The sequence below is a fragment of the Leucopleurus acutus genome (genome assembly GCF_964270905.1).
Source record: "Leucopleurus acutus genome assembly, chromosome: 4".
Taxonomy (NCBI): domain Eukaryota; kingdom Metazoa; phylum Chordata; class Mammalia; order Artiodactyla; family Delphinidae; genus Leucopleurus; species Leucopleurus acutus.
The window spans coordinates 137,324,537-137,337,053 of NC_139146.1; the positions used below are offsets into that span (position 1 = coordinate 137,324,537).

At 53.3% G+C, this 12,517-nt stretch overlaps 1 protein-coding gene across 1 annotated transcript in view; it reads left to right on the plus strand.

Moving 5' to 3' along the window:
- PPP2R2C (protein phosphatase 2 regulatory subunit Bgamma) overlaps nucleotides 1–12,517 on the plus strand; it is a gene marked incomplete at both ends in the record, with an annotated part of 129,701 nt that overhangs the window by 107,381 nt on the left and 9,803 nt on the right. Inside the window, 2 exons of the mRNA XM_082837649.1 lie at nucleotides 1,915–2,079; nucleotides 11,017–11,186. Coding sequence (XP_082693775.1) covers nucleotides 1,915–2,079; nucleotides 11,017–11,186 — 335 coding nt within the window. The remainder of the gene's footprint in view (nucleotides 1–1,914; nucleotides 2,080–11,016; nucleotides 11,187–12,517) is intronic.

Sequence of the window (12,517 nt, forward strand, 5' to 3'; positions counted from 1 at the left end):
TCTGATGTTTTATAAATTCTACTGTTTATAGAAGTCAGAAAATGCCTCTTTCTTACTGAGAGAGGAAGCAGCCTGGGGCAGGTGGAGGAGGGGGTGCTGACAGCAGATGAATGTCAGAGTTTCAATCAGTATTTTCCAGATAATAAAAAATAGGGCTTCCCTGGTGGCGCAGTGGTTGAGAGTCCGCCTGCCGATGCAGGGGACACAGGTTCGTGCCCCAGTCCAGGAGGATCCCACATGCCGCGGAGCGGCTGGGCCCGTGAGCCATGGCCGCTGAGCCTGTGCATCTGGAGCCTGTGCTCCGCAACGGGAGAGGCCACAGCAGTGAGAGGCCCGCGTACCGCAAAAAAAAAAAATAATAATAAGAGCAACTGACATTCGTTGAGCTCTGTGATGTGTTAGGCAGTTGCCAAGGGCTTTGCCTCTTCTCATCTTCACAGCAAACCTATGAGGGTAGAACTGTTAGCCCATTTTACAGATGAGGAAACTGAGGCATGGGGAGCTGGTTGGATGGTGGGGGGACTCACCCAGGATCACACAGCCAGGAGGTGGCAGAGCTGGCATTCTCTGAATCCAGAGCTCACATGAAAAGAAGAGGGAGGAGGGGGCATTTCCATAAGAGGGAACAGGCTGTGCAGAGCCCCATGGGGCTGGGGAGACCAGAGACCGAAGGTGTCGCTGTTCGAGAGGAAAGTGCCTTTAGGGCAGAGCGACTAGTAGGATCTGAAGCCAGAAAGGTAGAGAGAGGCCAGGGCATGCCAGGCCTTGGATGGTACAGCAAGAGGTTATGATTTGCTGTTGTAGGCAACAGCGAATGGACAGGAATCCAGCCTCACCACTTACTGCTGAGTCACCCTGGACAAGTTGTTTACCCTCTCTGGGCTCCAGCATTTCAGTCAGAGATACTTCCTTTCCAAGCAACAAAATTCTTGACGCTAAACAGAAAATGGACTTACTGGGTCCTATATTTAACCGTCCAGGGGTTACCGTTTTCAGGTGAATCCTCACCCAGGATTCTAAAGGTACTGACAGATCTTTCTCTCCATCCACTCTGTCTTCGGGGCGGTCTGCCCCTGCCCCAGGCTCCGGGTTTCCCCTTGTCAGGGCAGCAGATACAGTCCCTTCCTCTCCACACCACCCAGCCCGCAGAGATGACAGAGCTGCATCCCAGCGTTCCCAGTATTCCAAGTCTGGAGCCCCTCCCCTGGCACATCTGACACCAGATGCTTATCCCTCGTGGTGACTGTGAGTGGGAATGGAAGGCACGGATTAGAGCTGAAAACCCAGAAAAGCAGAGAACCTTTTCCCCGAAGCAGAGTCTTGATGCTGTGGGCGGAAGGGAGTGGGTGCGGGTGGGGGTTGGGGGGAGGGGGGAGGGGAGAAGGGGGAGGGCGGGGCGGGGGCGGAGGGGAGCCAACCGATACCTGTCCTCTCAGCTCAGACACGATTCACAGAGTGACGGGGAGAACTGCAGTTGTTCACCTAGTGTGTCCACAGCCCAGCATGTAGTAGGCACTCAACAAATGCTCCTGGCCTCCTGCTTGGCAACTGAAAGAGGAGGGGCAGAGGGGAGAAGCCTCAAGGGTTGCCCTGCGTGGGGCCGGGCGGCGGATGGGCACTGGCTGGAGAGAGGGCACAGGTCAGGGAGGAGGCGGCAGTCCTGCCTTATGGGAACAGTGGGCAGGCATCCAGAAGGGACAACCAGCAGTTGTTCGACGACAGTCAGGTCTGCAGCTTGGGGAATGCGTGGCGGGGTGTTTGTCCAGGAGTCTCAGGAACGGAGCCAGCTCAGATGCGGGGTAGGTGGGTGTGCCGACGAGAGGCGTCGGGAAACCCGAGGGTCTCCGAGCTGGGAAAGGCAGAGCCACGAGGGCGCCCTTCCTTCACCGCCCCTTCCTTGACTCGGCCACCCAGACATCGTGGACATCAAGCCGGCCAACATGGAGGACCTGACGGAGGTGATCACCGCGTCCGAGTTCCACCCGCACCACTGTAACCTCTTCGTCTACAGCAGCAGCAAGGGCTCCCTGCGCCTCTGCGACATGCGTGCGGCCGCCCTGTGCGACAAGCACTCCAAACGTAAGTGCGCATGCCCGGCGGGGCATGTCTGGGTCTGCACTTGTTGGAGCTGCAGTCCCCCGTCCACGAGCCCCAGGACTCCTCCAGCGGAGCCCTGGGAACAGCCCCTCTCTGTGCGCCGAGCCTTCTCCTGAGGGCTGAGGTGTCAGCACTCAGGGTGGCGAGGGCAGATCTCCCTCTCTGGGTGGAGCGAGGGCCAGCAGGGCACACACAGCCATCCAGGCAGGCTGTCTGTACCTGCCATGCTCCAGGCACTATTCTTGACACAGGGGTGCAGCAGGAACCAATGGACAGACAATAAACTCCTAACTAGGTGATGTGATGTCCAGAGTGGTGAGTGGTGTAAACAGCTGCCAAAAAAGCAGAGTATAGGGAGGGTCATGTCAGTGCCACTGACTGAGGAGCTTACAGTGGAGCAGCCTCTCTGAGGTGCTGAAGAAGTGCGCCATGCAGATCTCTGGGGGAAGAATCTTCTAGAAGGGGGACACTGCAGGGGGCAAGGCTCCAAGATGGGAAGGCACCAGTGTGGCCAGATGATGATGTCTGTATAATGGAATATTTAAAATACTGACTTAGGAGGTTTTTAATGACATGAGGGAATGATGTTTAAAGATTCCATGGGGGAGAAAAGCAAGGCAATGGCTACTTCACTGAAAGAATGGAAACAGAAAAGCATGGGAAGAAATACTTCCAGAAATTGTCCCTGAGTGTGTGTGCAGGAAGGATGGAATTTAGGGAGAATAGAGATGGTTTTGTGTCCGCCCACGCTGCTTGAATGACATTCTTCGTGGGCTGGATGTGAGAGTCAGAGCCCCTCTCGGCTTCTGTAACTGTGTTAGCTGGTTCCCTGGGGTCTGAACAAGCAGCCACCCACCAGGGCGGCCACCACTCATACATTTCCCCAGCCCAGGCACACAAGCATAGATTCCAGGCACGTCCTCGTCATACGCCCGGTGGTGTGGAGCTGCATGTGAATCAGCCCACAAAGTCAAGTGCAAGAGCTGTAACTTTATTTTGATGACTCAACTCCATTGAATTTCTCGTCCCCTCTCCTGGGGCTGTGATGAGTATTAATTAAGTATCGGGCCACGGAGGAGTCTGCCTCTCGAGAAGTTCCAGAAGGCTTTGGCACGGCCAAGGTATGAAGGGAGGGACATCGCGCCTTTTGACTACCAGGGGCTTTTTCAGTGGCTGGTGACACTGAGGGCAGGAAATTTTTGCATAAATGCAAAAATTATGCTTTTGGCATAAATGTTCATAGATGAAGTTGGCCTTTAATTTTCTTTGCCTACACTCTTTGCCCAGTTTTATTAAGAAGATTGTTCTCTTGTAAAATGAGCTGGCTGATTTCTCTTTTTTCCCTAGAATATTTAGTATAATATATCAGCTCCTTGAAGTCTTAGTAAAACTCAAGTGTAAATCTTTTTTGATTATTGGTTTTTATAGGTTTTCTATGAGAGTTAATTTGCATCAAAAATGTATTTTAAATTTTTCTAGAATTTTCTTTTCATTATCAAACTCAATACTTTGCACTTTCTCATTAATGCCAGTGACAGGATTGTTCATCAGTCTTTGTACAATACATTGCAGCTTCTGTTTTCCTTCCCTCATTTAATTTGCCATAAGTTGTGAGTAGAGGAGATATCTGCCCTGCTGTCTGCTTTCTCCAGATCGTGTTTGTTCTTAGCCCTCGTCTGGCAAGCAGATGATTGCCAATTAGGTAGTTATTTTTAATCAGAACAAACGGTTGTTATTGGAGCCAGGTCTCTTTATAAGGAGACTTGGAGGTTAGGACCCATTCTTTGCATCTCACTTCTATATATTTACTTAGTTACTACTCAGAACTCAGGGGATGGCTGATAGAGACACCCCCAGAGATGAATGGTCACAGCATCATTTTCTCAACAGATAAGACCGTGATTTTCTGTTCTCTGAAGGAAGGGTGTCCCGGATCACAAGTGGATCACGTGTTGACTTCTGCCGTTGGGCAGATGAGGAAACCGAGGTCAGAGAAATGCAGTGGCTTCCCCAGGCTCCTCCCCGTCAAGGGCAGAGCCAGGAAGCACGGGCTGCTGCTACCCAGCCCACAGCTTGCTGTCTTTCTCCAAAGCAGTAGAAATCTGGGTCTTTTGTCTGCTAGTCATTATGACAGGGTAACCATGGAAACGACTGTGCTTGAATCCTCAAAATAGACAGTTATTTCTGCTTTTCACAGCACAGAGTCTGCCAAAAGGAAGGGCTGTGCCGAAGCACGAAGATTCCCTAGAATAGGTGGTAATGACAATTGCTCCCCCTGGTGGAACCCCTACTCTGTGACAGCCCGATGCTGGTTGAAGCAGGAACCGCAGTTAACATTGGTCAAGGGCTTGCTACACACCAGGTGCTGCTCAAAGTTTACATCTCATTAAGTTCTGAGAGCTACCCTATGATGGAGGTACTCGATTATTCATTTTATAGATGAGGAAACCGAGTGTATTGGTTTCTTCTGGCTGCTGTAACAAACAGTGGCTGAAAACAACACAGATATATTCTTTTACAGTTCTAGAGCGCAGAGGTCTAAAATTTAGGTGTCGCCAGGCCTGCATTCCTTCTGGAGGCTTCGGGGGAGAATCCGTTTCCTTGTCTTTTCCAGCTTCTAGAGGTCACCCACGATCCTTTTCCATCTTCAAAATGCATCACTCCAACCCCTGCTTCCATCATGCCATCTCTTCTTCTGCCTTTGACCTTCCTCCTTCTCTCTTATGATTACAGAGGGCCCACCTGGAGAATCCAGGATAATCTCTGCAGCTCGAGACCCTTAACTTAACATCTGCAAAGTCTTATCATGTGAGGTAGCATGTACAGGTTCCAGGGATGAGGATGCGGCGTCTTTGGGGGCCATGATCGTTTATCATACAGAGGCACAGAGAGGTTAAGACATTTCCCTAAGGTCACACAGCTAGGTGGAACCAGGATAGAGGCTCCAGTAGTCTCATGCCTATCAGCCTGTGTTCTTTCTCACTTAAATCTTCACAGAAGCCTTGAGAACAAAGAACTCTTATGGAAACTGTGGATGAACCAGTTTCATTTAAAGGGTCTGGGTGGGGTAGACTCCCAGGACTCATCCCTGGTAATGGATCTGGGATAGAAAGACCAGACCTAGCCCCCCTCTGTTGGAGAGGCTCCAGATATCTGGGGGCAGAGCCAGGGCCTTGTAGCCGGATCCTGAGGCCCGTGTGGCAGGAGCAGAGTCGGGGGAGGTGGGGGTGAGGTTAGAGGCGCACGGAGAGAGGAGGCTCCACGTGTGGAGAGCAGACGGTCCACATGCAGAGGACTTTACAGACCATGGCGGGGGCTCTGGGTTTACTCTGAAAGGACAGGAGCCACAGGGGGCTTTGCCTGGCTGTGTTTTAATAGGAGCCCCCTGGCTGCTGAGAGGAGGGCGGAAGTGGGGGGCCAGCTGGGAGATTAGCCCAGTAACCCAGATGAAGGATGCTGACACCCGAGCGGACTGGATGCGGTGAGTGGAGGGGGTCGGGTCGTGCATCCGCACGGAAGGTCGGCTTTGCCCACGGACTGAATGGAGAATGGAGAGTGAGAGAGGGTGAGGGGTGGCCGCAGGCTTTGTGCGGAGAGAGGGCGCCCGGCTTCATGGAGCAAGCAGACTGGTAAGTAAATGGGAGCGTGACAGCGGGCAAGTCTCTGAAGGCTGTGCGGCTGCTCTGATGTGGTCAGCTTTAAATTAAGGTGGTCGGAGGAGGCATCTCTGCACCTTGAAGAATGAAAAAAGTGAGCCTGGGACGAGAGGCGGCAGAGGGAAGGGGGTGAGGGACGTGCCACGAGAGGGGCTTGGCTGCAGTGGGGTGAAGGGACAGCGGGGGACCACAGTTGGGGTAGACGTTATTTTGTTCAACGGGGTCCATCACACGGTGCTGAGCAGGGGACAGTTATAAGCAGAGAGTTCATTGTGCCCACCGCCTTAGAGTGACTGCCTGTCCTGGCCCGGCTGCACGGCCTCAGCCTTCCCGGTGGCAGGATGGCAGGGGCGGGAAGGTGACCTCGCAGGAGGCATCTCCTCCAACAGTGGCATCGTGCGGGAGCGACAGGTACCCTGTGATCCACAACCCCACTGCTTCTCCCTCTGCTGCAGGGACCACCTCCCTACCGCAGCTCCTCCTGGAGCCCAAGGTGGGAAGGTGGGACTAGGCTGGATATGTGTGCTCGTCATTCAAGTGGAGGTTCTCGTATGATATCAGAGCAGAGGAGGGACCCGTTGCCAGGGCAGCCAGGAGGAAGGACTGGGCAGGACCCGTCTGCTCCTTCAGGCCCGTCTCCTCCTGTGCTCTCCACCTCCGCAGACTGCAGCCCCACTTCCGTATGTCCATGTTTCTCTCCAGGGTTTCACTGCCCTGCGCCATTGTCCCTGAGTGTGTGGCTCAAGCCAGGGCAGTTCTTCCATCAGCCCTGAACCTCCCTTCATCCCAGCCCCATCTGATCAATTCTGCCTGCTCAGTTTACCCCCCACTTCCCAACCCATGCCCAGAGAAGGCCACCCACGTGCTGACAATGAGGAGTGGCACATAGCTGGTGCCACTGAGAGGGACACAGAGCAAAAGCCACGGGCTCCCGGAGGCCACTTCTAGCAGACACAGGTTTCACTGCTGTGCCTAGATATGTAAGTGGCATCATACCAGGTGGGGAAAGAAATATGTCAGGAAAGGCACGGAGAAGAGGCCACATGGGCAGGCAGCACCAGAAGGTTCTGTCCACTCTGTGAGCAAGGCTGGGCTCTGAGCCTGGCTCCAGGCTGGGCAGGGATGCCGGGATGACCGATGACAAAGGCAGAACCCCCTGCCCCAAGAGCTCACAGCCCCATGAGGTGACCAGGCATCCTCACTGATGCCGTACAAGAGGGCACCCCGGGGCTGTGAGGGCAGCAAGGGTGAGCATTTCATTTCTTTGGAGAACATCTGGACAAGCTGCACAGAGAACAGGATGTTTGAGTTGGGGTTCTGAAGGATGTACAGGAGTTGGTGAGAAAGACAGAGGCTAAAAATGGGAAAGGAAATTTCAGGGAGAGAAAACAATGTGAAAAATAACTATAAAAACAGTTAGGCAGTTTTATTGAACAGCTACTCAAGTCCGTCACTGGGCCAGGTGCTTCTAGGTGTTACCTCTGGAGGTCTAACCATGCTTGTCCTCCAGGTGAGGAAACTTGGGCTCAGAGAGGTTAAGGGGTTTGCCTGAGGTCACCCAGAGCTTGGCTCTGCCCTGCTGCCTGGTATATGGCCGGGCAAGGGTTAGGATAAAGCGAGCGAGATGCCTAAGTCACAACATTGAAGGAGGCATTCATTTAAGGCGACCCCAGAGTGACTTGTTCCGTGTGGTGCCCTAGGGGTCTTGCTTGCCTCACCCTGTTCGAGGCCCTGGGAATTTGGGTATGTGAAGCTGGAGCAGCAGGGCCGGTTGGGGCCCAGTTAGGAAGGAGCTTGGCCGCTACATGTGGGATCTTGAACCTTGATCCTGCGGGCACTGGGAACCATGGAGGGCTTTAAGCAGAAGAGGGACACATCAGAGTTGTGTGCAAGGCTGGAGAGGAAGGCTGGCCCGCACCTCAGGCTTCACTTCTGTTTCCTTGGATCACGGGTGATTCAGAACCTCCCCAGGGTCCCTTCACTTCACTTAGGAGAGGGTGGCGGGAAGGGGGCTCCTCACCCTTCCCCCGTGTGTGACAGCGGAGACACCCAGAGAGGAGGATGCCATTGTCAGGGAACCAGCTAGGGCCACGAGAGCCTTAATTATGCAAAGTTATTTTTTTTAAAAAAAGATCGGACAGAGATTTCTGCTGTTTCGGAGCCCTCCAACTACAAAATAATTAGGGTAGGCGAGAGAGGTGGGATAGAGCCCACCACGAGTGACAGGGGCTCTGGGATGCAGTTCTTTGAACTCTTGGCAGCAATAATTACTGTGAGATGTCCTTAGTGATTCCGTCAATTAGAAGGGAGACCCTCTTATCTCTTATTAATGGCCTGGGGACGTGCAGGTTGTGTCTGGGGGGAGGAGGAGGGATTGATACGGAAGATCCTGCAGTCTTTTGACAAAAAATACTTGTATCGAAAATTTCATAGAAATATTTGACAAGAAAAGGAAGAACTTCTAGGTGTAACTTTTTTCAGGCTTGTCAATATCCTTCCCGCTAATCTTTTTCAGTTCTGGTGCTTTTGTGCTTAAAGAAACCATCAGAAGTGCCCAAGCACAGCCAGAACTGAGACTGCAGTGGGCCGTTTGGTGCTTCTGTTTTCCACTACGGATTAGGTCATCCTCTCAGCCCTTGACCTTTGTGGTTTCCTGCTCCTTAAAGCTAGCAGAAGACGCAGCCCCTGGCTCTGTGACATGCGGTGCAGATGCTCCTCTGTGATTTGGGTCCCCATCTGCCTACCGAAACCCCACAAAGCATGCCAGGAGCCCTGCAGGGTGCAGGGCAGACGGAGCTGGACCAGCCCTAGTGGTTTGGGTGGAGGCTGGAGGAATCCACCGAGGCAGGCGAGGGGTACAAAGTCGGAGTGCAAGAGACAGACCCCGCTTTATGCTTTTATATCTTACCTTCTGTCTGACGCCTAGCAGCAGAGATGCTAATTCAGTCGAGAGAGAGTTCCTGCCACATACCAGGGGAAGTGCTGGGGGCTACCCAGATCCCTGAAGAGAGTTTGAGGTGCATCTTCTTTCAAACCCTCTGCCCCATTTCTCCCAAGTATTAGGTCTCTACCCCTGTTCATTTAAAGACAATGCAGAATCTCAGTGCTTTAGTTTAAGTAAGAAATCAAGGATTGCATTTGTCTTTATTCCGGCGTCTGAGAGAAGAGGGAAATGGCATTGATTTACATTTTTTGGCTTAACAAAGAAAACTTACGAATGTTTATTCCTGCAAAAATAAAGGTGTCAGTGTACCAGGGCACAAAACACGATTATGTGAGATGACCAATCAGAATGCAGAGGTTTTAGAGGCGAAAGGTGACCCACAAGGAGGTCTTCTCCCCGCTGCAGGGAGGGGAATCCTGGAGAAAACCAAATCTTGCCGTGCCCTTCCGTTCTCCGAGCCCTTCTGTGGCTCCCTATTGCCTACAGGATGACGCCCTTCCCATGGCTTACAGCCCCTCGCTCTCGCCTTTCTCAGCCTATGTGGCCTTCAGCTCATCCCTGTCTCAGGGCCTTTGCACATGCTATGACTTCTGCCTGGAGTTCTACTCCCTGGTATCTCACTTCATTCACGTCTCTGCTCAGATGTGCTCTCCCATAGAGGCCCTGTCTATCCAAATCACCAGCCCCCATGTCTCTCTGTCTCCTCACTTACTTTATCTTTCTTCCACCATGGCCCAACGGTATCGCATGTCACTGAGTTTTACTGTCTGACTCTGGGAGGAGATTGTGGGCTTCAGGAGAATGGGGGTGTTGCTCACTGAAGGATTCCAGGGCCTCAAACAGTGCCTGGCTATGGTGGGCGCTCAGTATGGACTGGTTAACTGAGAGGATGAGTGAATGCATGTAGGCATGACCCCATGAGAGCATCCGATCGGCATGAAATGTTTCCAGCCACCCTGCAGAGGGGAGCTGGGCAGGAGTTGTATCTCTGGGAAAGGCAGGAGCAGTGTCTACCTTGGACAAGAAGAAGAACGGGTTCCCAGATTGGGGGTGAGGGGCTGGGACAGACCTGGGAAGTGGGATATGGGACTTTCCCACATAAGAGGGGCCAGCAGGAGGGGCACTCCTGTGAGCCTCTGGGGACATGTGATCAGCTCTCTGCTTCCCTGTTTTAAGCCTGGAGCCTCGAGACAAGCAGGCAGGGCAGCCACTCAGCCGGTGCCCATGGGGACAGCTGGACAGGTTGTCAGATGTTTAAAAGTCCTTCCAGACTGGCTGTAGATGGCTGCCAACCCACCACCCATCCTCTTCCCTGACCCCCAGGCCCATCCATGGCCCAGGTCCTAAGTGGTCAGCAGGGACCCTAATTTCCATCCTGCTGCAGCACCAGGGCCACTGTAGGATCTGATTGTCCAGTGAGGTGGGCAAACTACTGGGACAGCCAGCAACAGACATGGAACTTGGAAGAGCTTGTCCTGCTGCATGGGGACCTCCTTGTGTCAGGAAGCCCTGGCTATGGGGGACAGCAAGGAAGGGATGCTGCTGGGGGAGCCGCTCACCGCCCACTCTGGGATCTCTGGTAAAGGCAGCAGGCTGTTGCCTTCAGGGGTCAGGTAAGCAACTTCCTGTGTGGAGCAGCTGGTCTAAAATAATAGGAGGTGGGTGGCAGGCAGCAAACGGGACTCAGGCTGCATCCGTGGTGGCGAGGTTTGATTTTGCTACAACCCGCACGGCAGACAAACACAACATACCTATGAGTGGGGCTCGGCCATGTGTGCCCAGTGCACCATGAACAGAGGCCCCAGAGCCAGTTAGAACCACAGGCGGTGCCCAGCCTAGTCCAGGACATGGTCCAGCACCTTCGAGGATGCCCGGACACCTCACAGTCCTGGCATTTGGCATCACCAGCAGGAGGCAGCAGAGAGCAGCACATTGAGCACAGCTCTGGGTTCAAATCCCTCCTCCACCACTTTTTCCAGCTCTGAGGCCATCCATGCCTCAGTTTTCTTGGCTATAAAATGGGAATATTAGTGGTACCGACATGATATTTTTATTGTGGAGTTAGATAAGGTAACACACGGGAAAGGCTCAGCACAGAATCTGGCTTAGAGTAAACGCTCAATAAACACTGTTCCAAGAGCTGGTTCTTCCCTCTTTGGAGGATCCATCTGGGCCTGGGCCTGACCTGTATTTAGTTATAAGTTTGATGAATGAATAAATGACCTACCGCATGAGCCCAGATTGGAAATGGAGTCGTCTGTTGTTTGGAACCCATGGGTGGGAGCGGCCCAGTGACGGTGGTTGTTTTTGTCTCCGCAGTATTTGAAGAGCCCGAGGACCCCAGTAACCGCTCCTTCTTCTCAGAAATTATTTCCTCTGTGTCGGACGTGAAGTTCAGCCACAGCGGCCGGTACATGCTCACCCGCGATTACCTCACAGTCAAGGTCTGGGACCTGAACATGGAGGCGCGGCCCATAGAGACCTACCAGGTGGGCACTGATGCCTGGAAAACCTCGCAGCCGCTCTGCGGGTGGGAGACCCGCTGCCGCCTTCCCTGTGCTGAGAATTCACACTCAGGGGCTTTCCCAGCTATAGGGTGGCTTTCATGAGCCCATTTTGCAGGTGGAGACGCTGAGGCTTGAGAAATCAGCTCATCCCACATAGCTCAGCCAAGGACAGGAGAACTTGCTCAGCCCCGCCTCACGGGAAGCTGTGTGTCATGTGCTTGCTGGCTCCTGCCCTGAGGCAGGGCTGTGACTAGGTCTGCAGTCCAAGGTCCAGGGGACAAAGATGAGCATCAGGCCAGGCTCAGTTTGAGGGTGCAGACGATGGCTTCCCTCCCCTGGGGCCGGCGTCTGCAGTCCTACCATTAACGCAGGTTAAGCATTGCCCTCTCCCAGGGAACATCCTTAGCTAGTGATACAGTGGTGAAATGGGAGCGTGGCACATTTCTAAATCCTCAGTGCAGGCTTGTACAGCCAGGCATACAGGATGAAGCATGGGACACCTTCCTGGAAAGTCGTTTATTATTTTATTTTTCTGTTATGATTCATCCATATATATTAAGGAATAGAAAACAAAATTCATGTGATGTTAAAATTTGGCGGAAATATGGGACTGTTTTAAGGCTGCGCCAGTTATGTCTTTAGCTGGGGCAGTCTGGGAGGCTTCTTGAAGGAGGTGACATTTGTGCTGGACCTTGTAGGATGAGTAGGATTTGGTTGTGCAGATGTGAGTGGGAAAACAGTACCCCCCCCACCCCCCGCAGAAAACCCAGCCAAACCCTCATAGTGTCACCAAGTGTTGGGTGCACACAGAGTGCCACATATATTTTTCTCCTCTATTCCTTACTGGCCCTGTGAATGGGGTGATATCAGCCCCACTTGACAGGAAGGGAGCCTGGGATACTGAGAGCTTAGGATATGGGGAGCTGCCTTACAGTTGGGCAGTGACAGCTTCGGGGCCCAAACGGGAGCTGCACAGCGCCCTTCCCTGTCTTCCTTCCCTGCCAAGGACTGGGGGAGGGCTGTGTCCTGGGAGGCGGAGGGCCCCCACTGGGAAGGGGCACAGAGCTCAGAGGGGAAGACGGGGTACTCAGAGCCTGACCTGGGACACGTGTGCTTCTGGCATCTCCACACCCACAGGGACGTCTGGGGCGGCTCCGGTGCCCTTGCCCCGTCCCTCAGCTTCCTCGGGATGACGGATTCGTGAAAGGGCCCCTTTGTTAGCCACTTGTGTTTACTGCAGGCCTCCAGCTCCCACTGCACTTCCCAGGAAGGGGTCAGCCCCTCCTCTACCCTTGGAAATGGGAGGGGTCAGA